This window comes from Urocampus carinirostris, chromosome 6 (genome assembly GCF_059441175.1).
Source record: "Urocampus carinirostris isolate Australia breed hairy pipefish chromosome 6, RoL_Ucar_1.0, whole genome shotgun sequence".
NCBI classification, from domain to species: Eukaryota; Metazoa; Chordata; class Actinopteri; order Syngnathiformes; family Syngnathidae; genus Urocampus; species Urocampus carinirostris.
In genome coordinates, this window is record NC_142354.1 from 24,938,048 (window position 1) to 24,965,933 (window position 27,886).

The 27,886-nt window shown below is 39.4% G+C and overlaps 1 protein-coding gene across 4 annotated transcripts; it reads left to right on the forward strand.

The window, feature by feature from the left end:
• Positions 1-134: 134 nt before the first annotated feature.
• Positions 135-27,878, forward strand: b4galnt1b (beta-1,4-N-acetyl-galactosaminyltransferase 1b). Of its 4 annotated transcripts, XM_088338412.1 has the most exons (12): positions 135-151; positions 2,312-2,456; positions 11,014-11,233; positions 11,309-11,479; positions 12,947-13,053; positions 13,133-13,170; positions 14,080-14,260; positions 15,943-16,035; positions 16,591-16,778; positions 18,717-18,857; positions 22,783-23,020; positions 24,597-27,878. In XM_088338412.1, the coding sequence occupies exons 3-12, from the start codon at positions 11,022-11,024 to the stop codon at positions 24,815-24,817; spliced, it is 1,590 nt and encodes a 529-aa protein (XP_088194538.1). In that variant the 5' UTR covers positions 135-151; positions 2,312-2,456; positions 11,014-11,021; the 3' UTR covers positions 24,818-27,878. The 4 variants fall into 4 exon arrangements, with proteins under 4 accessions (XP_088194538.1, XP_088194537.1, XP_088194536.1 ...); XM_088338411.1 differs by lacking the exon at positions 135-151 and having other exon boundaries at positions 2,006-2,456; XM_088338410.1 differs by lacking the exons at positions 135-151; positions 2,312-2,456 and adding an exon at positions 4,573-4,615.
• The last annotated feature ends 8 nt before the right edge of the window (positions 27,879-27,886 follow it).

Sequence of the window (27,886 nt, forward strand, 5' to 3'; positions counted from 1 at the left end):
TTTATGAGACACAATCAAGCAAGTACATTTCCTTTCAAAATTAGTCTGAAATGTTCATTTAAAACGCCACAATATAGCAATTCTCTGCCCACCATTGCCTCAAGCAACCTTTATTTTAAAAGCCTACGACCTGAGGAGAATCAAATGTTTCGTAAGTCTTTCATTTATTAGTAGTTGTTGTATTTTTTTAGCACCGGAAAAGGTGTTTGTTTGTTGACGAGACACTAGTGATGGGTCGTTTGGGAACAAAACGGTTTTGTGAGGCAGCTCTTTGAAGTGATCGACGAGATGCGGCTCCCCATCAAGGACAACTACCCCCACCCCCACTCCCTCTCTCTCTCTCTCTCTCTCTCTTTCTCTCTCTCTCTCTCCCTATTACTCTATCTAATTGGCTCTCTTTCGTTCTCGATTACAATCTTCTTTTCTCTTTCACTTTAGTGCTCTTTCTTGCTTTTTTTTCTCTCCATTCATTAATCTCGTTTTCTTTTGCTCTCTCTTTACTTCCTTTTCTCACTTTTCCTCTATTTCTCTCTCTCTCTCTGTGTTTTCTTCTATTTCTCTCTCCAGCCTTTCTCTCTTTTTTCTTTTTTGCTCATTCTCTTCACCTTTCTCTGACTCTCTCCCCCTCTCTCTATTTCTCTCACTCTCTCTCTCGCTCTCTCTAACTCTCTCTCTCTCACTTTCTCTCTGTGTCTCTCTTTTTCTTTTCTTTTTTCTCTTTCTCTTTCTTTCTTTTCTCCATTTTTTCTCTTTCTTTTTATTCCTTCCTCCCTCACTCTTTTGTTTGTCACCTCTCTCTCTCTTTCTCTCTCTCTCTCTCCCTATTACTCTATCTAATTGGCTCTCTTTCGTTCTCGATTACAATCTTCTTTTCTCTTTCACTTTAGTGCTCTTTCTTGCTTTTTTTCTCTCCATTCATTAATCTCGTTTTCTTTTGCTCTCTCTTTACTTCCTTTTCTCACTTTTCCTCTATTTCTCTCTCTCTCTCTGTGTTTTCTTCTATTTCTCTCTCCAGCCTTTCTCTCTTTTTTCTTTTTTGCTCATTCTCTTCACCTTTCTCTGACTCTCTCTCCCCCTCTCTCTATTTCTCTCACTCTCTCTCTCGCTCTCTCTAACTCTCTCTCTCTCACTTTCTCTCCGTGTCTCTCTTTTTCTTTTCTTTTTTCTCTTTCTCTTTCTTTCTTTTCTCCATTTTTTCTCTTTCTTTTTATTCCTTCCTCCCTCACTCTTTTGTTTGTCACCTCTCTCTCTCTTTCTCTCTCTTCCCCCCCCCCCTCTCTCTCCCTTTTGCTCTCTATTTAAATTTCTGTATTACAATCTCTCTTTTACTCTTTCCCACCTTTCTCTCTCTTTTTCTCTTTTTTCTCTTTCTTGCTCTCTTTATCTACCCCCTTTCTTTAATTTTCCTTTCGCTACTTCTTTCTCTCTTTCTTTCTCTCTCCCTCTCTTTTTTCTATATATCTCTCTCCTTTCCTTTCCCTCTCTCTTCCCTCCTTTCCTTCTCTCACCCTTTCTTTCCCCCCCTCTCTCTCTCTTCCTCTCTCTCTTCCTCTCTCTTTCTCTCTCACTTTCTCTCTCTCATTCTTTCTTGTTCTCTCCCCGTCTCTTTGTGTCTCTCTCCATTTATATATACTGTATCTCCCTTTCTCTCTCTCTCTTTCTCTCTTTCTTTCTGTCTCTCGAAGGTACTCGTGACTAGTCAATATGAGTCGTGTCATCTCTGTGTTGTTTGCTTTTTATAATAACAATAAAGGCTCTTATAACATAGTAGCATAAAACATTAAAAAATAGTTTTCATTATTATTGATAACAAATCATCCAAAACCCCAAAATCTGGAGATCTTTTTAGGACCCGAAAGAATCGTCTCTTTTCAGTATACCGAGCCGAAAAAGCCGGTTCTCTATTAAGGGTCGTAATTCGATTACTACGAGGCGCATTTGCAATAAGGCTGGGGCTGTAAATGATTGGCAGTGGATTGGTAGGAAGGATGAAGTGGTCTTCTCTGATTGGCTCATTAGCCCGTCAGTCTGTTCCTTAGTCACTGCACGCTCCCTAATTGCATTAGGAAACGACTAATTATTAATTTACACAATTCAACCATTTCTGAATGTGTTTTTTATGTGATTTATATTAATTCTGTCCTAATGTGGTGTGCCATTTTTGAACAAGCATACTATTCTTATTTTCTCTGCGGAAATCTCAGAAGCGCACGTGCGCTAATAAGTGAACTCATTCATTAATCGTAAAGAGAATTTGGTGCAATACAGTATTATCCCCAAAATATCAAAATGCTTGATTTTGTATTATGAGGAGATGCGCCAGTCAGTGCACGCCATCGTTCCGATAACCGAGAAGGAGGGAGATGAGCACGAGGGGGAGGAGAGTCCATAAGAGGAGCGACCTCCTTGCAGAAGCCTACAAGGGTGCACCTTCTACAATGGGCCTTTGAATGAAGGTAAGGCTCTTCCCCTTCTCATTTTACGAATAATAAACATTGCGTCTTTGTGACCACGGCATGCTTTCCAAAAACACTTACGTCATGCAAAAAAATGTGGTGTAAAATTGATTCTGTTCCATTGGTGGAACAGTTCCCACCCTCACCATCTGCTGTCGTGCTTATCAAAACAAAACGGCTGTGCGGTTCAGTTTCATCTTAATTTGTCAGATGACGTGAGAAAAAAAGGATAACCTGCTTTATATTTCCTAAATGTAAGGATGCACGTCTGCAAGCGGTCTCCATTGTGTCCATATATGGACAGCCTATCCCCTGCCTGTTTCTCCTTCCTGTTTGCCTGCTTAATTAACAGCAACCATGATACACGCAGTATCGTTCTAGTGATTTGCTCTTGTTTAGCTTTGTGTAACATGTACAGTACACATTTCAGTTATTATAATCTGCATGTGTTCAACTGGGAGTACCCTTACCACCCAGTGGAACACTGCATATTAAATGATCTCACAAATGTTCAATGAGAGAAACAGCCTTGAAGAGGAAACAAAACATTCACTTCTGTAAAACCTATTGCTAAGAATGAAGCAATAGTCGTTTTAAGTTCATAAGTAGAGTCAAGCAAACCACGAATTTGAGACGTTTGAAGATTGTATTTTGATTCTGAAGGAGGAAAGTTGTTTTTCTGGACGCGTCCAGTGATTGGCTGGCGAAGGTGCAGGGTGTCGCCTGCTTCTTGTCTAAAGCAAGCTGGGATGTGGTCATTGAAAAGTAAGGATGTTCGAAACATTTTGTTTGGACCAGTGTTTCTCATCCGGTGGGTCGAGAACCAAGAGTGTTTTTCGTGGGCCGATGGCCATTTAATTGGCAAAAAATGCTAGGACGGAGAAAAAAATCTGAGGGTCAATTACACTCCTCACCAGTAGATGGCGATAAAGCCCTGCTCAAACTCTACTCCCTGTTCAGTCAATTTGCGCATTTGCGAGGGACCACATCTCATTTTGTCGTGATTTGATTGGTTTTATTCATCTTTTTGTGCCCTTAATAACGGGTCCCGAGAAAGTAGGTGATAATGGGAAGGAAAATTGAAAAACTGACAACAACAATCGAATTGAAGAAAGAAACAATTGCAAAATACAAAAATGGAGTACGAGTGCTATTGAAGCGCTGCTGGAAGGTACAGGAAATTGTTTAAAAATATTATACTTTTAACTTTTTACTAGTGTATTCATCTTTATGAACTGTATGCTTGAATCATTCTTAATGTTTAGGTACACACTTTATCAAGATTTTGAATTTCTTTTGGTATGTGGCTATTTTAAAGCAGTTTCAGGGGGGATACTTATAAGCGATGCAGGCTTTAGTAAGTATATACGGTACTTGAAGTCCTCTGGGTTTTGCTGGTCATTTGTTTTTTAAAGTAAATATATAAATATATTCTATATTCTATATTCTGTTTACCTGACTTGTTAACCTGACTGCCCATTTTGCACATCTGGTTAGCTACTCCTCTTGCACTATCGGCACTATGGTAAAATACTATACGTAGCCATAATACAATACAACTTTTACTTATATCTGTACATTCAAGGAAACTGTGCGGGTCAGATGTATCCACATTTCGTTCTGTATACACGGGTACTAGAATGACAATAAAGTAGATCTGAATCTGAATCTGATTCTACTATATCTACTTTGAACTGCACAATCCATTCATTGGATTAATTTGAGAGGTGGATTTTTTCTTTATTTGGTTTACAGCTTGTCGTTAGAGTGGAATGGTGAGTCCTGAAGTCAGAGCAGTTGAGAACCACCGTTTGAGATCGATAACCAAATAATGAGTTGGCCTGTGAACAGATACTGCTTACCAATACTCTTCGAACTTATGATTCCCCTAATCTCTACTAGAGAAATAGAAATAATCGTGATACTGTAAAAATAATATTTCTTAGATAAATGCCTTCAAATCCCAACATTTAATTGATCTTAAACTTCAAAGCAGATTACCCTTATTTTAATTCAAAGTTTGTGATTGTTAAATGGCCACTATAAGGCAGATAAGACTCGTATTGGCTAAATGTCAATCATTAAGCTGGGCCGGGCTTTTCTCTGCCGTTTTTTTTTTTCATGGATGATCTTGACAGCGTGTACTCACTTTTACTCAGGTAATTACTTGGATGACTACTTTTTACTTCGACATGAGAGATATTTTTCTGAGGTAACTACTTTTACCCGAGTAACACACTTTGGCGCTGCACTTTTGGGCCATGTGCACCTGAGCGTTGAAGTGTGCGCTTCGGGATCGAAGTGCAAATTGATTTGAGGAATCGAGCCCGAAGAAAACCAGAAGCTCCACCTCGGCCCTGCATTACGGCACCGCGTTTACTTCAGCCCGAATAATACACTTGGGTGCCGAAGTATGCACGGTGACAAAATGCAGCTTTGGGTTTACTCTGGGCCTGGTCCTTCAAATCAAGTTAATCAATCAGGTCGAGGCTGGCTAAGGGTTTTACAACCGCGGGTCAGGCTGTATTTTTTGAGGCCCGATCTTTCCTCTAGTCTCTAGTATCATTTATCATAAAGAATCAATATTTTAAACGTACTGTATTTCAGCTTTAATTTATTGATTTTGTAGTTCAATTATAATGATAATGATTAGTCCCAAAGGAAAATTTATAGACACCTAAACTACGTTTCATTCACATGACAAGAAAATTGAATTAAACGAAAGAATAAAGAACATTCCTGAGATGAACTCGCGGTGTTAAATAGGAAGAAATTCTGTAGCATAAATTAAATTTTTAATCAGTAAACCCAGTCTTAAGGGAATCAACTCATTTAAATGATTAGGAATTTCTTGTATTTCATAGCGTCTCAGAATGATGTTTATACCCAGCACCGAAAGCAGTTAGTTGCGTTAGCCCTTCTTGAGTACCTTCGGGTCAGACAAAGCATCAGGTGGGTGCAGGGAAGGCCACATTGTCCATGGAGAAAGCTGGAACTTTCTCCCCTTCTTAGTACCTGATCTTGTGGACTTCATAGCGGCTCGACAGAGAGGGGCCAATCCACGGGCCAGTCAGGTCTCGTCGTTGGCGTTCTGAAGGCCTCCTCGCCTAGGGGCCTGCTCTGGATACCAGCCTTCTTTTTCCCAATGGTCCCAGGGGACTAAGGCCAATCAGCCCTCCCCTCTGGGCACCTGTTTCATGAAAAAACGAGTAAAAAGACGGTAGGGTAGCTGCACCTCCCTTGAATGCCGCAGATGTCATCTGTCACCAGAGGCATGTCCTGTGACCGCTGGGAGTTCCTGTTGAGGCTTTCTCTGATTAGTTGATTATGATGATTGTTGAAATAGGCCCAATTTCTTTCGGACATACAATGGAATAATCTCTGGCCCGAAAAATGAAGCACATCTGCAAGACATTTATCTTTTGATTACAAATGAACAGTCTGGGGTTTCAAAACGTTATTATACAGGTGGAGAGTCTGGTCACTTCATGTGATCGATGCAATGTATGTCTGTGGATCCTATTGCGTGTGCTCTTTTGCGGCCTTTTAGGAAAAAGGAAGGGCTTTGTGTACGAATCGTGGGTCTTTTGTTGGTGTTTGCAAAAGCTTATGGTAAATACATTTGTAGCAGGGTTTTGCCCTTAGTAAAATACATCAATAAATGAATCATCCAGCAGGAAAAAATGTTGGCTTGAATGGGTTAATACAATTACCTTTCATAGACCATTGGTTGCTTATATGTGACATGGGGCGATCATGTTGTCCATTTATTTGGGTTCACAGTAATAAAAGACCGCTAAAAGAATGATATCGCTGATGTAACCTTTGACAAAATTGAGTTTGCCACCCTCGATATGTTTCAGGCTCTTTTGAAGAAGTACAAAATGCTAGTAATATTGTTACCAAAAAGAGGGATTATAGCATAGTACCAAATATTATTTTTAACGATAAAATCGTAAACTTTAAAAAAAATCGTAATTAATCCATTAATACACTAGTCTGTATTAGTCTGTGAGAAATACCCATTTCATTGTTGGTTTAAATATATACTGAAGGGGAAAAAGACAAAAAATGTTGACACCATTTGCAGAAATTTTCCTCCATTTTAAATATTTTGTAAAAAATCTTTTTTTTTTCATTTTAAACTGTCTAGTAAAATAAGAACAAAAAATATTAAAATCAGCAAAAATGTGTGACATGGAAGACATTTTGCTCATTCTTAGTCATATTTAGTTTGCCCACTAGAAAATACACATACATGCATTTTTAACAAGGAAAACAAGTTTGAAGTAATGTGATTTTTTTTTTTTTAAATAAGCAACATTTTCTGCATTTTTGCAATGTGATGACTCTCGCAGCATCACTCACATGCATTCATCTTACCAACATAAATTCTATCCCACCTTCATTCACTTGTGTTGCACAGTTTCTAGATGCTGCAGTATTCTCTGATTTGTTCCAGAGGTTGTTGTTACAACAGAATAGCTGCCACAGGAAGAGATAGTCATGACAGTTTTAGTTGTTCCCTTTTTTTTCTTTTTTTTTGTTTTGATACGTAAACACACCTTTCAACCATTGCAAGATTTCCCCTGAGCTTCGTATGTGCCTTCTGGTCAATTTTCACATGAAGCAACAGGATTTTTACCAGTTAAAGAGGCGTAAATGTGTATCTTTTTTTTTTTTCCCGAAGAGTGGACATTTCTCTGTCCTGGCTTCCTAGGAATGCCAATTTCTAAGAAAAAAGCAATTTTCCTGACTGAATAGACGGATTGGTAGATACAAAATCCTTGGGATTCGTATTGTTATCTTGGAGGGAGATTTCACTTCTAGGACGTTGTGATGACTGATCCAGTCATATTTGACTCCTCTCGTTGTATTGTGGAGCCCCCGCCTCAAATATTTTCAGCAGCGGAAATACGTTTGGAGGGGATTTCCCGTCTGGAAGGTTTGAGGAAAGCCTGGCTGAATGTTTTTTACACATGTAGTCAAAATCTTCGGACCTTTACTGTAAGGGAGTAGTGCAAGTGGGAAGAAAACAAGTTCCAAATGTTTGATGCTGTTGATCGCGTTCCCTTTTCAACTTTTATTGCGCATTCTTGAACCGACCCACAGTGTTTTTTCCTCGGCTCCATGAACAACTGTTAGATTGAGTGGTCAAAGCTGCACAATTGCCACGGTTGTAAGAATGTTTTCTTCATTTCCTCTGAGACTTGTAACATTTTAAAAGGTCCAGGTTTGACTTGAATATTTGCACTGGTACCAGTTTGAAAAAAAAAGTGTTTTAAAAAAAATGATAGTATAGTACAGGGGTCAGCAACCTTTTGGGTGTGGAGTGCCACTTTTAAATGACCTTTTAAATCAGTGTGCCACACCACGATTGATGACTCGCACAACTTTTTTTTTTTTATATCCAACAGAGCTGTAATTTTACACCAATCCAAATATACAACAAGGATATACATTGAAATTGTATAACTGACCAATTTATCTTCCACTATTCTTGTTCATCAACAAACTAAAAAATGACTGTGAGCAACATGTGGAAAGGCCTGTAGACATCCATGACTTCAACTATTCTTCAACAATGAACTCCAATCAAAATCATGTGATATGGGCAGCTACAATACCATCTCATCTCATCTCATTAGCCGTACCGCTTATCCTCATTAGGGTCGCGGGGGGCTGGAGCCCATCCCAGCCATCTCCAGGCAGTGGGCAGGGGACACCCTGAACTGGTTGCCAGCCAATCGCAGGGCACACGGGGACAGACAACTCACTTGCTCGCTCATTCACACCTAGGGACAATTTAGACCGGCCAATTCACCTGAAATGCATGTTTTTGGAATGTGGGAGGAAACCGGAGTGCCCGGAGGAAACCCACGCAAGCACGGGGAGAACATACAAACTCCGCACAGGAAGTCTGGAGCTGGATTTGAACCCACGCAGGAGGTTCCCAAGACATGAACTGTGCCGCACAAGCGCTAACCACTGCGCTGCCGTGCTGCCTACAATACCATTCATCAATAAAATCTTATTTTAGAAACTATCAAAACTTGAAACACACACACACCTTTAATATATTCGCCATCAGTAAATGGTTTTCCGTGCTCTGCCATGCAGTGAGCAATGTGATAGCTTGCTTCAGTGGTGGCGTTTGTAGCAGTGACAAATGTTTTCAGGATCTGTTTTTATTTGCCATACCTGGACACAACCCGTTTTAATGTCTCCGCCTTTCCAGTCTCGTCCTTGAATTCATGTTCATGTTTCGTCTCGTAATGACGCTTAACACTTGACGTGCGAGGTACAATGCTCTCGTGGCATAATGCCCAAACAGCACGGTCACTTTTTTTTGCACAAAGCCCCAGTCATCTGTCCACGCTGGCTGAAAAGAACAAGATTTTTTCGCTGGAACAGCTGTTGTGCTTCGTTCCTTTATCGCGCGGACGTGCGCCCGTGTTTCTATGGTGGGTTTAAACACAGATCTTTCCTCCTCTGCGAGGCGCGGCGCAGACACTCTCACACACGGAGCAGAGGAGGTGGGGCGCTACCACAAAGCCTCTAAATAACACAGCGCGCAACTGAAATTGTCTGAATTTCACCTAAAAATGTGCATGAAAAAAAAAATCATTATTATTTTGCCCTGCGCTTGCGTGCCACTGGTTATCCCCTCGCGCATGCGTGCCATAGGTTACTGACCCCTGGTAAAGTGTATCAGTGTCTGAAATAACGTCTGCCCAGACGCCCGGGGCGTGCATCATTTATGTTGGGCGTACAACTTAAACAACATCGCTGCCCAAGTGGTGGACGACTTTTTCAAGAAAGAAAAAAAAATGTCTTTTGTTTTTATTTTTTTCCATTTTTTTCAAAGCAACCGTTTGCTTTATTCCGATTTCGAAATCTTCGTTTGGTTTGGAAATTACGGAATTTCGGTTCTTTTGCCAATTTGCATAATCGGAAGCCAATCAGAAGCCTACATCGAATAACTTTGTGCTTCCGGACTTTCCCGAGCGTCACAAGGTTGTGCATTTGCATATCATTTTCCAAAGTAGTCCCACAGAGAACACAAGAAAAATGGATAAGTGGTTAGGAATCAAGTCAAAACTACAGCCCTAGAAGAAAGATTCGAAAAAAGCTAACAAAATTTATGACGCCTCAAAATGTAAACTTACATTAAAAGCATCGTGGAAAGAGAAGTTCACTTGGCTTGTAGCGGACGACGCACCGCACGCACGCATGAATGAAGATGAGTAAATACAGGTACATCTGATGGCAGATGGAAAACGGTGATGACATATACATACAATGAATGTCATAAGTAGATTTATAATAAACGTAATTTTAAAGTGTTGTTCTGTTATATATTATCAGATTATCAATCCTTAATACTTTGCAACAATTGTTTTTTTTTTTTTTTTTTTTTTTTTTTTTTTTTTTTTTTTTTTTTTTTGCAAATAGTCATCTTAATGTGTTTCAAGTTTTGAAAAATGGGGCAAGCAACCTTGTGGCTGGGCAGGCAACTTTTAAGAGTTGTCTGCCCTGGTTTTTGTCATGAGTTTTAGACACTGAGCATATACTGTTTGTGTGTGTGTGTGTGTATATAATATATATATATATATATATATATTTATATATATTCCATTTAAAAAAAAAGTGCACTTGTGCAGCCACAATCCATTATCCTTGATCCCAAATTGATGCAAGCAGGGATCGGTAGAAGGCACTTCTGTTGGAAGGTGTGCCGATTCAGCCCGCCTAAAATAATATGCATGGTTGTGGCCACAATCCTTTATCCTTGGTTGACTTTTTCCTGAGAGCGGCGGCCGAGAGACCAAATATTTGTTTGGCAGCGTTTTTTTTTTTCTTCCTTTCATCTAAAATGAACTGGACTCATGCGACCGCAATACATCATCCCTGTTTGGCTATTCTGTTAATAATGGGGGGGAGTGGGGCTACTTCACGTATTTTTGCATATTGCGGTGTGTTCTGGTAGTGAAAATACCAGGTTGTGAAATGTTTTGTTTTTTTCTGCCGGTTTTCTTCTCTGGAGTGGGGTCTCTTATTTTGTTCTTTTCTACTAAAACGAACTGCACCAAATTTTGCTGTGATCCATTATCCTTAGTAGACTATTTCTGTGAGCAGGGGCCGACAGTATTACAGTACAGTTTACATAGAATAGTATAGTGCAAAAACCAGGTTGTACAATGTTTTGGTTTCCTTTGCCAGTTTTCTTCTGTGGAGTGCTGCTGGTTGTTTTCTCCTAAAAATGAACTGCACCTAACTTTGCTGTGATCCATTATCCCCAGTAGTCTATTGCTGTGAACGGGGACCGACAGTTACTAGAGTATAGTATACATAGTATAGTATAGTGCAATTACCACGGTTGTGCAATTAATTTCCTCTGGCAAATTTTTATCTGAGCCTTGTAACATTTTAAAAGATTAAGATTTTAGTTAAATATTTGTCATGCTATCATTTGAAAAATAAAGTCTCAAGTTTTGAAAATGTGAAGTGACAAAATGAATGAGGAATTTGAAGATGAAACCCTTGTGCTTACCAGGTTTCAGGATGCGTTTCATTAAGAAGACAGTATTGTTTGGCGTTCTGGTGTCGGTGGGTTTGGTGCTGGCGGTCATCCACACGTGGCCCACCCGGGCCTACACAACCATCGAGGTCTGGCAGCAACCTGGCTTCCTGGATAAACACCCGGAGGACCGTCTCCAGGATGCGCATCCTCAGTTGAGCGCCATCCCTGTTCACGTGCGCGAGAGTGTGGCAAGGTGAGCAGGGAAAGAGATTTTACCCAAAAAAAAGCAATTTACTGACCTGTTGGGGTTCCGCGCTGATTTCGGCAGCTTGTTGGCCCGCAACGGATGCGTGTGTGAAAGCGAAGGCTTGACTCTTCCCTTCTTCCAAATGCTATCGTCGCGGGTGTCTGCTCACTCCCTGCACACGGCCTTCCAAACCGGTGAGCTGGAGGAAGTGAAGAGGAGGAGGGACAAGGAGTTCAAAAGTCTCCAGAAAAGGTACGAAGCGCAAAGTGAAAAAGTTGTCGTCGTTAAAAATTATGTAACTGACAGTGATGGGAATTCCGCCTCTATTTCCAGAACGGGCTGTTTCAGCTCAGCTCACTAAAAAGACAGCCTTTTTTTGGTTGCTTTAATCCATATGTTTCCAAATATTTTGTAACATTATGCACAAATAAAAATGACGTAAATATGGGAGGCGGATGAAGCAAAAAAAATAAAACAGAAAAAATGAACACAAATGAAAAAAAAATAACAACAAAGAAAATGTATTAAAAAAAAGATATAAAAAATTAAAACAAATTAAAAGCAACGAAAAAAGAAGGAAGAAAAAGGCAGGTTTTTCGGGGTCCTATTAATCAGCATAATACCAAAAATAATGTAATAATATGCCCATAAAGATTTAATGATTTTTTACAAAAATCTATTTTTTAACAAACTTATATTAGCATTTATTTGTTTCACTCTACACTGAACTTAATCCGTATGAATATTAAACTTTTTTTTCATACTAAGCATCTTTAAGGAAAATCACAACAGAAGGTATATTAAAGAAAACCTTTCAGTGTATGTAGAACATAATGCCCTGAAAAACATGGGAAACATGAACTAAAATACACAGATCTATAAAAAAGGATGAAATAAAAAACAATTTTAACCCTTTTTGTCCTCAACAAATTTGAGGTGAACGCCACAAAACCCCTAAAAAATGAAGCAAAAGTAATGTTTGTGACTTAAATAATAATAAATAATACATTTTACATGAAGTAGTTACATGTATATAACACACTATTCATTTACATTTAGTTGCATTTACAAGTTAAATTAGGCCCTTTTAATGACAGTTATTATGATGAGGCACCCAGTGAAAATGAGTTTTGACACTGTGCTTTATTGGAAGATATGCTAGTTTCAATCAGAAAGAAACAAATATTTGAGTGTGCATGGTTAAATTATGAGAATAATTGTTTACATTGTTTTTATTCAATTTTACCAAGATACAACGAGTTGTAATCACTAACAAATAAATAAGCTAATAATAAACAAATACATTTTTGGGAGGCGTGGAGTAGGGGGGGAGGGGCTACAGTATATTACAGTTGGCAGTTTATTTTATTAGTAACAATAACAATGGAAATATTCTTCTTCTCTCTATAGTATTCTATGTTCTGATTACATATTTTTTGGTGCCTGTCACCAACTTGTACCCATACCTGTTTTTTCTTCCTCATTGGAGATGATAATGATAGCAATTATAATAATAATAAACATCATCATTATAATAAGAGTAATAATAACAATCGTTAAAATGAATAATACTCACAATAATATTTTTTCCTATTATTTCTAGCTTTCCTGAGTTGAAAAAGGCAAAAAATGATCAAACATTCTTTGCCTTTTGTTTGGAACAGTCTGTATTTAAATACGTTCACAGAGTTGTATTTTGTGTGTCCTCCTCGACCGTAGGTTACAAACACCTGCAGATATGCTCATTATTGCAGAGCCAAACAATCCGTTACGATATCCAACACAAGGCGTGGAGGTTCGGCCACTAAAAACAATCATCATACCAGGTAAGTGTAAAAAAAAATACTCCTCTCTTACACAATTATGACTATATATATTAACGTTTTCTCTTAATGACTTTTTCAGGGCTGGCTCTGCAAGACCTTCCTAAAGGCCACTACACTGTTAGTAACTTTTCGTTTTCCTGTTTGTTTGTTTTTTAATTAATTTTTGAGTCAGTATTTGATAAAGGAGTCGGGAACCTTTTTGACTCGAGGAGCTATGAAAGCAAAATATATATATATTTTTTATTACAGTGAGAGCCACACCATATATAGAAATTCTTAGACAAAATCCAACAAAACTGCCAAACATGATCTCCAGACTAAAGCTAATTCTTTCTTGCATTTTATTTCCCTGTGTGACAGTGAATGGTTTCATTAACTATGTTAAATTATAAAAATCCCGTGTCCCATATCAACAAATATAATACCTTAAAATGAATTTTCTTTCCTTACTTCGGATCGTTTTGACCATAATGGTTTTTAAACAAGGTGCGAGCAGAGTTCTTTTGGAAATATGTCGATAAATCATGCAAACGAAAAGGTTGTGGATGTACTGTACTTCATTGATATGACCTGGTCACAGTTTTAACATTGGGAATCAATGGGGCATTATTCGTACTCCATTCTGTTTTATAGATGTGAATTTTCAAACATGTTTGAAATCTACAAACATTCAAAGTCCTCAAGTGCATCGTTCCTCATTCTTCAGTTTTTTGTAACTTGCACAAACTACACGCTTTCAAAAAAAATCCAGGAAATGATGGAGGGAAGAATTTACTCGCATATGTATTTTAATCCAAGAGACACGGAAAAAAATCTGAATAAAATTTCTTCTTACCGGCCTTAAAGGTAGAAAAGTGCCACAGCGCTCCTGCCGCTAGTGGTAGAAACAAGGTGTTTCACTCTCGGGGGAAAAATAAGTTTCAAAGTTAATTTTATTTTGGAGCCTGATTTACTCATGAAAGGAGGCACGCCTGGCCGTGAGCCATACATTCCCGGCTCCTGATGTAATGCATATTTTTACTGCAGATAAATCTCACTGCCACGCTGGGGACGCTTAATGTGGCCGCAGAAGTGGACGGAGTGAAAATTCTAGGAGATGGCGAGATGCGCATGACGCTCTCAAGCGACCTGCTGCCCAAACTCAACCGACAGCTGCAGTTCGTCACTTACACCAACACACTGTTCCACCCCAACACAGCCGACACAGGTTTGAATATCTTTGATTGTCATCAGTGCTCATTTTTTTATCGTGTCATACTTCACTTGAACAATTAAAAAACATATTTTGTTACAAACGTTAAAAACGTTTTGTCATATTCCAGGGGTCTCTTTTCACGACATGCCCCAAAGGCAGAATTAACAGGGTTCCTGCGGATAGGTCTTAAAAGTCATTCAATTCATGATTGAAAAAAAGGCCTTAATTGGCATTAAAATGTCTTAAATCAAATTTTCAAAGCTCTTAAATGTCAGGACCAGAACGGAAACAGGACCCAATTGCGTAACGTTTTTCACAAGTTTTATTGAAGGAAAGAGGAAGGGCGGCGCCCGCGATCCGGTGCTCGCTAGAAGCGGGAAGCAGGTCGCTCTGAAGGCGGAAGTGGACCTTCCATGGCGAGCGATGGCAGTGTCGGAATGAAAAAAACGGGTCAGTAGCCAGGACAGGAGAGTAGACGTGATCACAACAATACTAAAATTTATAAACATAAAAGTGGATATGCAAGCATTTTATCAAGGCGGGGCAATTGGAGGAGAGGTTTCTCTGGAGTGATGGAATTAATGGCATTGTACTGATGTGCGGTCCCTTCTCAAGGTTTCTTCATTTTGCCCGTGTTGAGGTTTTTGTGTTTTTCCTTGCCCTCAGGTAGGTTTTAGATCAGGGGTTGGTGTAATAATAGTCTGTAGTCTGTAATAGTGTCATGATTTGCCAATTGCCCTCACCTGCGCTCACTCGTTCAGCCCCAGCTGCTACTTGTTCCATCATTAGTCCTCCTCCTATTTAAGCACGTTATTCTCGTTCACTCCTGGTCAGTCCGTCAGCGAACCTTAGCGCATAGAAGGCAAGCACTTTTGACTCTGGCTACCGTTTAGATCCCACCCTGTTTCCTGTATCAATACCCAATCCAAGCTCCCTTCTCCTGTCCCGGCTACCCGTGTCCTGCCCAATTCTGTTTCCTGTATCAATCCCCGATCCAAGCTCGGTTCTCCATCCCGGCTACCCGTTTGCTACTCGATTCTGTGTCCTTTATCCAAGCTCTGTCCTCCTGGGCTGGCTACCCGTATGCTGCTCGATTCTGTGTCCTGTATCAATCCCCGATCCAAGCTCCGTTCTCCTGTCCCAGCTACCCTTATCCCGCCCGATTCCGTTTCCTGTATCGATCCGTGATCCCCGACTTCCCACTTGTCCGGTCCACGACCTTGCATCGGCTCTCCGGCCCCGCCTGTCCACCTCGCCATCTGTCATGGGCCGCGGGGACTTCCTGTTCTACCTGTCCAGCGAGCACCAGATTGCTGTCTTCCCCTGTCCCTGACTTCCCCGATTCCTTAATAAAGCAAATAAATTGTGTGAATTGTTACGCATTTGGATCCACCGCTTGTTCTGGTCGTGACAAAGTCTGTGGTCTGTGCAGCCCTTTGAGACTCCTTGTGATGAATGGCTACTCAAATAAACATCGCATGACTTGAAAGTAAAACATTAATAAGCAAATAACAATGGAACTTTTTTTTTTTTTTAACTCTGTGCCGCCTGGTATCAAATGGAACCCTGTTATATTCCATTACAATGAGATGATAGATATTTTGCACTGGATCGTCAGTGTTTACCCACAGCAGGAACATAAAAGATGGCGTATTACTAATTAATATTTAAATGTGCTTTGTTTTGTTTTTCAGTGCGCTTTGAGACAGAGGGCCATCAAGCAAATTTCATCATCAAAATTCGTCATGGCGTAACACCAAAATTGTACAACCCAGGAAGCGAAGGAGGTATGTTATGGAAAATCTGAATAAAATTATATGTATTTATCTGAACCAGAATGCTCTTAAAGGGACGATGTGTATTTTCCAGTGCCTCCCGGTGGTAAAAAAAGAAACTTCATTCTTTCAGAAAAAGAAAACAATTGATTTGGATAAGCAGAAGTACATGAACTGACATATCAATGTGCATTTGTAACAAAAATACTCATAAATGTCAAGAAATTTGCATTTATTTTACATAACATGGGCCTTATCTAGAGGGAGCTTAATTATGTATCAGCCATCTTACTGCTACGGGTAGCCCAAAACCATGCGAAAGGCTGGGCAAACAAATGAGAAGTAAAAAGGTACATTTTGATCAGTTTTAGTCTTTGTAGTTTGTCTTCTTCTTGTGCTTTTAGCAATGGTTTTCACAATACATTAAGGTGACATCTAGTGGTCAAATAACACAAATACCCCCTTAAAACAACAAATAGAATTTATCTCATTTTTTCTCTTATTTTTCACGACACCCTAATGATGTACATTTTCCATTACCATCAATTTTGCTCTTACTCCCTTCAGAGTACAACATCAGCACTCTAGTCACCATAGCAACCAAGACTTTTTTACGCTACGACAAGCTCCAAAATCTCATCGACAGCGTGAGAAAATACTACCCGACAGTCACCATCATCATTGCGGACGACAGTGAGAATCCTCAAAGAGTCTCTGGCCCGCACATCGAGCATTACATCATGCCTTTTGGAAAGGTGAGATCATAATATTATTTTTTTTTCTACTTGTGTGTTTTTCGGAAAAAATGTTCACCAAATTCAAATAATGTTTCATTTCTACGCTGTATCTGACGTCTTTAGCCCACCTTCAGGGTTTCTGATTGTTGTAGATCAGGGGTCTCCATCCTTTTTCAAGCTGAGAGCTACTTTTCGATTTTGATATAAATGTCTAAAATAACAACTTAGCTAGATAACGTGCTAAAAGGCCAAAATGGAAGCTTGATAGTTAGCTGGAAAGGTAAACAGGTCAAAAACAAAGAGGAAGCCAGATAGCTTGCTAAGAAAGTAAAAAGATATCTAAATAGCATGAAAGCCAAGAAAACTAAAAACAACTCTAGATGGCTGGCTAGAAAGGAGGCCAAAATTTAGCATGATACCCAGAAAAAAGCTACATTATTAGCTAAATAGCATTTAATATGGAAAAAGCTAGCTAGATAGCTTGCTAAATAGCTAAAAATGAAGAAAGGTAGCTAGTTACAAAGCTGAAAAGGTAGCCAGATAGCTAGCTAAAAAAAAAACAAAGCATTTTTTTGTTCATTCGCTTGATAAAATCCACAAACTGGAATTTAGTTTATTGTATTTCTAAAATAACGTATCGTGTTATTACTATGTTGTTAATGTTATTACCGGGTTAATTATTCAAAATTGAGGTAAATAGACAGTCAACCAATAAAATAATAATTTTACTAGAAAATCATAATAACCCAGCACTGGTGAGTTATATTTAGAACAAGTCTGCGAGCACCTCAACTGTCCACAGGGGGCGCCCTAGTGCCCGCCGGTAATGCCTGCTGTAGTTCATTTGTGTCAGACTCATGGCTTGCATGCCAAATGTGGCCCACCGCATCATTTTATATGGCCCACAAGAGCTTAAATTGTCTGAGCATATAAAAAGTGAATAGGTCAAACCAATTTTACAGACCAAAAACTGCATTGCCCACAATGCTCATGGGCCACAATGCCTGCATAGTAAGATAGGGTATATATAAATTCCAGCCTTTCATTTATTAAAGACCATCCCTAGCCTGACCAATAAACTTGATTTGAGGGACTGGGCCTGAAGCAAGTCCAAAGTTTCACATTTTATTTGTGAGGACTCGGGAGGAAGAGGGGTGTTTTTTAGCCGAGTCCCCTTGCGCGCCCGCACTCCTGCTTTATGATATCACTCTTTATAATACGACATGGTGGCACTTTCATCTGATAATTCCTCCCAAAAATGAAACATTAAAGGAACATTGTGCATTATTTACAGCCTTTTAGTGGTAAAATACTTTGTTTATAATTTTTTTAAAAAAACTATCGATTTGAATAAAAATCAAATAGTAAATGGTCTGCATTTGTATAGCGCTTTTCAAGTCAATGAAGACCTCCCAAAGCGCTTTACAATGTGCTTCACACTTACCCATTCACACACACACCAATAGCGGCCATGCAGCCATGCAAGGCGCCAACCTGCTTATTGGCGCATTAGGGATTCGGTGTCTTGCCCAAGGACACTTCGATACATAACACAGGGGGAATCGAACCTGCGATCTCTTGATCCCAAGACGAGCGCTCTACCTTCTAAGCCCTAGGAATACAGAACTATCAAATCAATTCGCCTTTTTTCTGTAAACATTCATGGTCGAAGAATTCATATTTATTTCACATACAACGAAGCTCACCAAGATGGAGGTGACATGATTGTGTGCCATTTTGCTGCTGCGGTTATCAAAAAATGAGAAGTCACTTTTACATCCCCGAAATCTGTGTTCTCCCTTGCGTTTTTTTCGCACTCGCCTTCGGTTGTACTACACAATACATCGACATCTAGTGGTTATATTTTACACAGCGTCCATTTTATGTAGAATTTTTTTGGGGTTGGGTTCCTCATTTCTCGGGGTACCTGACATCTTTTTGTGGCGTGTCCCCTAGGGCTGGTTTGCAGGCAGAAACCTGGCCATTTCCCAGGTGACCACCAAGTACGTGCTTTGGGTGGATGACGATTTCATCTTCACCAGCAAGACCAGGGTGGAGAAATTTGTGGATGTTCTTGAGAGGACCACTTTGGACCTGGTGAGGCACACACAAGTACAGCCTCAATTTTTTGACACCCAACACCAATATTTGCTTTCTGGTTGCTTGGATTTTAGTATTTCTTGCTGTGAATAGTCAAAATGTCTAAATGTTATATTTAAATCCTGGAAAGCACTTTTTGCCGATATCAGGGGTGTCAATCAGGCGGCCCGCGGGCCAGGTCAGGCCCGGTCAAGGAATGAATCGGGCCCGCGAGACAACACTGAAGGAAGCGCAAGAGAAAAACAGGCTGCAGGTTGAAATATATCCACTTGATGTAGCCAAAGCCAGGTGCCTCTTACAAACGCTATCCTCGCTTTTCTTTCTTTCTCTCTCACACTCTCTCTCTCTTCCTCCCTTTTTCTTTCACTCTCTATCCCTCTCTCTTTCACTTGCTCTGTTTCTTCTTCTTTCTTTGTTCCTCTTTCTCTTTCTTTCTCACTCTCCGTCTTTTTACCTTCTTTTGCGCTCTTTTCCTTTTTTCTCTCTCTCTCTCTCTCTTGCTCCCCCCCTTTTCTCCCCTTCTCTCTTTCTCTCCTTCTCTCTTTCCTTTGGATTTCTTTCTCTCGCTCTTTCTTTCCCCAAACTCTCACTATTTGTCTTTTTATCTCTTTTGTTTCTCACATTCTTTCTCTCTCTTGCTCTTATTTCTCTCTCTTGTTCTCCCTTTCTTTCTTTCTTTCTTTTTTTTTATTATTTGTTTTTAATGTATTTCTTTATTTCTTTACTTCTTTATTTCTTTGTCCCACCCTATCTACTTCTGCCTCTCTTTCTCTTTCTTTTTCTACCTATCTCGTTTTCTTTCTCTCTAATCTACTAGTCAGGCCCCCGAGAGAACGTTTGTTCTATCGTGTGGCCCTCAAGTTAAAATGAGTTTGACACCCCTGGTCTAAATGAAGCAATAGATTTTTCTTCGCATCGTTTCGCCAAAAGATGGCGCCATAGATGTCATCCTGCAATGACGGTGTACTACACTTGCATTCCAGTAATGTAAAGAGCATCCCAAAACATATTAGTCACAGAATAAAGTTACAGGGTTTATGCATCACACATGAAATGAAAGCGTGTCATTATAAAAAAAGTGTATTTTATGCAAATAATTTGACCAACGTGATTGTATTCAAAGTACGGTACATTGGATGCATGTTTGTTTCCTAGATACTGTTTATTAGTTTGTGTATTATTACTTATGTTTTTGGACTAGAGCAAGTCATTTGGCGGCGGATTAAAGTCTCAAACATGGACAAAAATAAATAACTTTTCACTGTTTATAATATTTTAATTGTTGTTTCCTGCATTGTCAACACAAAGGCACCATTTTCCTAGCATAACATTAGCAACTAGCACGTGACATGAGATTCTGGTCTCAACAACTCCTTTTCGAATTTTATTGGTACCCAGATCAATTTTACCTTTTAATGTATACCTGAAGTAATATTTTTATATGAATTTTACATATTGCTCCAATATATGATCCCCAAATATTGCCAATCTTTTGTTTTGTTCTTAAACCTGTAATACCCGGATATAGAAATACATAAAATATAGTTTTAACCACTTAGATTAGGAGTGTCAAACTCATTCGTGGGGCCACACGATAGAAAAACATTCTCTCTGGGGCCGGACTAGTAGATTAGAGGGAAAGAAATAAGAAAAAAAGAAAAAAAGAGGAAGACACAGAGAAAGAGAGAGAGAAATAGAGAAAGAGAGAGAAAACAAAATAGGGAAAAAAGAGATGAAGAAATAGAGAAATAATTAGAGAGAGAAGACTGAGAGAGGGAGAAAGAGAGAGAGCGAGAGACTGAGAGAGACTGAGAGAGAAAGCGAGTGAGAGACTGAGAGAGAGAGAGAAAGCGAGCGAGAGACTGAGAGCGAGAGACTGAGAGAGTGAGAGAGAAATACAAGTACAGCGTTTGCTAGAGGCACCTGGCTTTGGCAACATCAAGTTTCAACCTGCAGCTCGTTTTTCTTTTGCGCTTCTCTGAGCGTTGTCTCGCGGGCCGGAATCAATCCCTGGGGGGTCCTGATCTGGCCCACGGGCCGCCTGTTTGACACCCCTGACTTAGATGGTGTTTTAGGAGGTCTTTGGAATTGAATACGATGTGTTTGCAAATGTAATATTGTAACGTCGTATCAATGGGGTTGCAGAATTATCTGTCGGCTAGTTGTATACATTGCGAGAACAAAAGGTGAAAATGTTTATACCTTTGTTAAACGGGTATTATTGTTTGCCTGTTACAGTAAATAAGATCTCAAATTCCCTAATTCTTTTCCAATATATAAAACGCACCGGGTTATAAGGAATAGTTTGAAATCCTGGCATATTTCTGCGGTTTATAGTTCCGAAAATATGGTTTGTGGGCATTTGAATAGCAAGTTGTAGAACTGATTATCTATGTCACCACCTTCTTTTATTTTCCTTAGTGTATAGTCATGTTTTTTGTGACACCCTTAATCACAAAGAGTCTCAAAGGGCTGCACATTTTAGACTATTGCAAAATACCAACTACTATTACACCATCCCCTGATCTAAAACCTACATAAGGGCAAGGAAAACCTCAACATGAGGAAAATGAAGAAACTTTGAGAAGGGACCACACATGAGGTCGTCCCCCTTCCAGCATGACCATAGTCTTACCTCTATATACAAGCACCTCTAAGCAGGAGAATTTCGACAAAGTTCATTTGGACCAAAATCTTGCTCCATATCGGACAGAAAATCCCGAGTTACTAGCATTCCCCGAGGCTACCACTAGAGAATGCTCAGTGGCTGTGCTAAAGCACTTTAAATGACACTTGCCTTACGCCAGGGGTCTCCAACGTGGTGCCCATTGGTACCCGGGTGGTACCTAAGGACAGTTAAGGTGCCCGTAGACCTTGATCTGAAAAAAGGTCATTGTGATTTTCTGGTAGACCTATTTTTTAGTGGTTGACTGACTCTATTTACCCCTAATTGTAATAATTAACCATGCTAAGTTGTTATTTTAAAAATTCAAATGGGCTTCATGGACAAAAAATATATATTCAAGTATTAACAAGATATTAATTAAGAGAGTAAAATCAGAAATTATTCATGTACTAAACTAATTTGTTTATAAATCTTATACTTGAATTAAGCTTCAGACTTAATTCCACTTGTTATAATGCGAATGTGCAAAAAATGTGACGTTTTTTTAAGCTAGCCATCCGTCTACTTTTTCAGTTTTATAGCTAGCTATCTTTAAACCTTTTTAGCTATCGAGCTAGCTTTTTTTCCTATCTATCTATCTTTTAGATATCTAGCTATCATTTTAGCTTTCTATCTGGCCACTTAGGTGTATTTTTACTTTTTTAGCTAGCTATCTAGCTCCCTTTTAGTTTTTCACCCATTTACCCTTTTTAGCTAACCATCACAAGGCCATTTTGGCAATCTACAGGCCATCTAGCTAAGTTGCTATTTTAGAAATGTGTGTCAAAATGGGTGTCCTTTGCGCTTATTTGTTGCAAAAAGTCGCTCTCAGCTTGCAAAAGGTTGGAGACCCCTGCCTTACGCATTTTCGGAATATTTTGAAGGGGAGCATATTACAAATGTACACTTTAGGGTTTCAAATCTTTATTAAAGAGTCTGGGTCTTACATAGTGTTAGGAAAATGTTAGTGGAAATGGATTTGTGGCACTGTCGTTCCTCTACAAGAGACATCTCCTTAAATGCGTTTTTCTTCAAAAGACCTTTAGTGAAAGCGTTGCGATGCTAGTACAGCTAAAGGGCAAAGGAAGTTGATGAGTAGAAACTAAAACAGGCAAAAATAAAAAGGGCTGTAAAACATTTTGTGGTTACGTTCATTTAAAGTTACAGAAGCTTTAATTTCAAATGTATTGCAAGTGCTTATGTATCATCAGCAGTTTCGTCTTGCCGATGACTTCAGAAGCTTATTTGTGTACTCAGGTGGGCGGTGCGGTTCGAGAGGTGACTGGTTACAGCACCACCTACAGGCAGACCATATCCATCGAGCCGGGGGAAGAGGACGGGGACTGTTTGCACTTGAGAAGAGGCTTCCATCACGTCATTCAAGGATTCCCTAACTGCGTGGTGACCGACGGGGTGGTTAACTTCTTCCTAGCTCGGACCGACAAAATCCAGCAGGTCGGCTTCGACCCGAGACTTAACAGGGTCGCACACATGGGTGAGTATCGCGTACGTTACTGAAAAATCTTAAAATGAGTAGTTGCTAGGAAATATAATGTTGGGTGTGCTCGTGTTTGATAGCAACCACTAGCTCTGGAGTAGCACGCGGCACTTTGGGGCTTCCTAGTGGCTCCCTGGTGCTTTTTCAAAAATGTTTGATAATGGAAAAATATATGGTTTCTGTATGAGGAAAAACATACTTAACATTTTCCAATGAATATAGAGATACAGTAGTATCTCGACTTGCAAATTTAATTTGCTCTGGGAGTCGCTTTGTAACCTGAAAACTTTGTAAGTAGAGATGCATTTTGCATGTAAATGCTTTAATCTGTTCCAAGCCCAGCAAAAGTACGTTATGATATCTTTTGATAAATCATTAAAAAGCATCAGAACATGAAACAAATGCATGTTACAATTAGATTGCAGCTCAATAAACATAAAACGACAGGCACATAATGTAAAAAAAAGGAATGCTACGGAAATAATACAAATCTTCATTTTCCTTTTTGCCTCGCATTTATTGAAAAACTGATCCAATGACTGCTGCTTTTGCCGGCTTTTGACAATCTGTGGGAAATGTGCGAGGCAGACAAAGTCATAGGCTGACTTGTCAACACTTTTTCTGGGTGATTCCTTTCCACAAATTCTGAAACTTCTTGGAATTTTGCTAAAATGTCTTTGATTTGGGCTGATTGAATGCGTCTTGCCGGAAACCCTCCTCCTCGTCTGTGAACTCTAAACTGTGACGGTGACATGAAGAGCATGTCTGGAGCATGCATGCGCACTGGTTGCCAGGCAGATTCAAAGCGATAGCCAGTTGAAACTCTGGGAGCGGCGAATAGCTGTACTGTATTTTTAACTAGAGGCAATCTTCGTAACCAAAGGCGGGTTGGGGATGAGATCTTGACGCAAGCGGAGGAGTTCAATTATCTTGGGGTCTTGTGGTGCAGCGTCTGCCATCATTCGGACCCTGCTTGTCGTAGTGAAGAGGGAGCTACTTTCCTACCCTCACCTATGGTCATGAACTGTGGGTAATGACCGAAAGAACGCGATCCCAGATACAAGGGGCCGCAGGGTGTCTGGGCTCTCCCTTAGAGAACGGGTGAAAAGCTCAGACATCCGGGAGGGACTCAGTGTAGAGCCACTGCTCCTCCGCATTGAGAGGAGCCAGTTGAGGTGGCTCGGGCATCTGATAAGGATGCCTCCTGGACGCCTCCCTCAGAGTTGTTCCGGGCATGTCCCACCGGCAGGAGGCCCCGGGGACGGCCCAGGACACGCTGGAGAGACTGTCTCTAGGCTAGCCTGGGAACGCCTCGGGATCCCGTCGGATGAGCTGGAGGAAGTGGCTGGGGATTGGGACGTCTGGGCTTCCCTGTTAAGGCTGCTGCCTTTTTCCTTGATTTTGATGCAAAAATATAATGATCTAATGATTGTGATCCAACGCCTTTCCAGCTCGATCCGGGTTCGATCACCGTTGCATCCAATGTTATGCAATCGTGAACAATAATAATAAAAGACTAGAGCAAACAAATAACATTCCATCCATGTTTTTCCAACACTCAAACTATTTTCAGAATTCTTCATCGACGCCCTGGGCTCTCTCCACGTGGGTTCCTGCGATGACATCATCATCAGCCATGCCAGCAAAATCAAGTTCCCTTGGAACAGCCAATCGGAAAGCGACAAGGCCTACGCCAAATTTCGATACCCGTCGTCCTCTTCTAATGCCACGCAGAGTAAATTTGGCCTTCTCTTCCTGAAGAACAGATTTCAGTGTTTGACTCATTCCTTGTGATTACTTTTGCCAAAGAGGACATGAGATGCTTTTTATTTCCGTGCCAAGGAAAAAGGACCCAACGAGTATTTACCTACCGACTTCAAACAGTGTTAAGAAGTGTTAATGTTTGCAGAACCCAATGTTTTTCTCGGATATCTGTGTTTTTTCAACTTCAAATGTGGACTCCATGTTATTGTGGTGGCTTGCAGCTAACTCTGTTATTAAGAAGCTACGACATCCATAACAGTCGTTGGCACTGAATGATGGCCGGCATTTCCTCGAGTGACAATCCTGAAAATACATTGCACAGAAGAGGATCTCTGTTTCAAGGTTACATAAAGGACACTTTTCAAATGTGATAACTAACATTGTGACTGTTTTTGTTAAGTTTTGAGGGTGATGGACGAGTGTGGGGGAAGCAGTAACTGGAGGCAGGTATGGTCAAAAAGAGGGATTGTATTTAATAACGCAAGGAGGAAGAAAGTGACAAACATGGGTTCACAAAACAACGAACTGTCCAAAAGAAACCAAAGTCAGGGAAACAGGGAACAAGGACAAAAACTAGATAGAAAATGCAAGGAGCAAAGAAAGCAGAAACAAACAAACATGGCGTGGTGGCGGAATTGAAAATATACAAAGTAACAAACAAGTGGGCACTAAACTAACAAAATGTCAAAGCCTGAAACAGGAAACAACAACCAAATAAGATGTGGCAATGAGTAGAAATGAAAATGACCTGACAACGTGTGCTGTCCAAAATGTCCTTATGGAGGCCCAGTTCAGAACCCGCTTGGCGCCCCCTTGTGGAAGGAGACGCACCAGACCCCAACACATTTTGGCTTTGTGCCATAAACATTAGTTTTTTTTGTTGTTTTTTTTTTTTTTTTTTGCAAAAGATACCACTGGATTATTGTCTTCATTCTGACTAAAAATTTGTATTCTCTGAGCGAGGGATATTTGATATGACTAAAAGGTATTAGACATAAAAAGATAATAAATACAACTGCATTTAAAATGTAATTTAATACAAATAATGGAATAGATGGCACTAGAAGTGTATACATTATATTCAGTTGTAGTATTTAGAACGTTTTTAAATACTGCTGCATTTTTTCCATTTATTACCATAGTACCACTAAATGGCACTGTATTGTCTAATGCATATACATTATACTTATTGTACCATATTTCTGATGTCTCCAGTTAAATGAGATTTTTATTTTACGAAAATAAATATGTTCTAGTTTGGCCAATAATTGTACTCATTCTAAAGTGTTCATTTTTTACTAACAGAGAAAATACTACTTAAAATGAGAAAAATGCTATGCCATTGCCATGAGATATTTTTGGCTTATTTTAAGGATTATTTTTCTTATCAAACCAGGTAAATAGGTTAAAAATATAAAATATTTTTACTTAAAATGACCCTCGTTCTCTGCCAATTGGATATAAATATTATTTTCATTTTGTTGGTTTGTTTGGATTTCTTAACCACATTGGTCGTAGGGGCACCATTTCCTGTGGTGTGTCTTGGGCAAATACAGTCTGGTGGCGCCCATCTCTCCAGGCCAACAACTTAATTCTTTGAAATTGACTCAGGTTTGTATTACAGATAAAAAGCTAATAAGATGACATTTAAATGTAACTAAATACAAACAATGAACATTTGTAAGATTTTCAACTTTATTTTCATAATTCTGCATTTTCCCCCCCAATGTATGTATGCATATTGTTTATTACTTTTTATGATGTCTACGGTTAAATAGGATTTTATTTTGCATACTGATCCATATTATATTGCATGGCAGATGATTGTACTCAGTTTAAGGTATTTTTTACTAGATTAGAAAAAATATACTACCTAAAATAAACAAAATGTTATGCTATTGCCATGATATATTTTCACTCATTTTAAAGGGACAGCATGTAATATTTAGTGCATCCCAGCGGTACTGGTATTATACTTCATGTATTTTTGCCTAGTACTCAATTTTTTTTTAATTGAAAGTTTGTTAATGTTATTTTTTATTAAAAAACGCAAAATCATAGGTTGAGAAATTTGTTTTTCTTTTACCCAGAAGTCACCGCCATGTTTGGCATCTTGCTGTGCTCTGTGGCACTAGTTTTCGTTCGCATTAGACAATACAGTGCCGTTTAGTGGTCAAATAGTACACACTGGGGTTTTGAGGGGTACTATTCTTATTCAGCCAGGAAAACAATTGGAAAATACCATAGATAATTATTTAAAACTAGAAGAATAGAATACAGTTTTACAGACCCAAATTTCCTGCTAATTGGGTGAGGAAATTGATTGAATTATTACTCATTTGTTATACTCAAACCAGGCCATAAAGCTTGATGGTTTATAGCCATGTTTATTCTCAAGATGAAATTTTTGATTAAACCATTTACGTGTTGAGGAAATTTGTTGGTTTACATGCTTGTCAAATGTGCTTCCGAGGTTTAACTTTGAATTAAAACATTGAAGGGTGGAAACATATGTTGGCCTGAAGAGCGATGGGTGCCACCTGGCTGTACTTGCTCAAGACACACCACAGGAAATGGAGCCCCTACGACCCTAGTGGTTAAGGGATCCAACCAACCAGTATCATCACTATGTAATACACCGATTTCTCCACTGGGCGGGATGTCTTTATTTTATTGTGCAGGGGTCACCAACCATTTTGAGATACTTTTTATGTTACTGATAAGTGCCAAGGGCTACATTTTTCTATTTGTAAAATAATAGGTTACTTCATCACTGTTATTATTTTGTTATTACCAGATAGTAATTCTAAGATGTTGGATTTAAAAAGGCTTAGTCAATCACTAAAATATCTGCCTTGTATAAGGGCACGGTGTGATTTACATATATACATTTTTGGCTAATTTTAACAATACTTTTTCAAGAATCAATCTCGTATTTAAGACATATATGCAAATGATTTCTCATGCCAATCAGAAATCACATTTCCTAGATAATCACAATTGACATTTGGGAGCAATTTTCAGAAGCTGTCAACCTGTTACAGAGGAATACAATCCATCCAAGTGTGAAAATAAACAGTCATTTCCAGAGGCTTGTCT

Coding starts and splice junctions, on each gene's coding strand:
- b4galnt1b (XM_088338410.1), top strand. CDS start 4,582: ATGATCTTGACAGCGTGTACTCACTTTTACTCAG. Junction 11,234..11,308: donor GTGCGCGAGAGTGTGGCAAG/GTGAGCAGGGAA, acceptor TGATTTCGGCAG/CTTGTTGGCCCGCAACGGAT. Junction 16,036..16,590: donor CAACCCAGGAAGCGAAGGAG/GTATGTTATGGA, acceptor TACTCCCTTCAG/AGTACAACATCAGCACTCTA.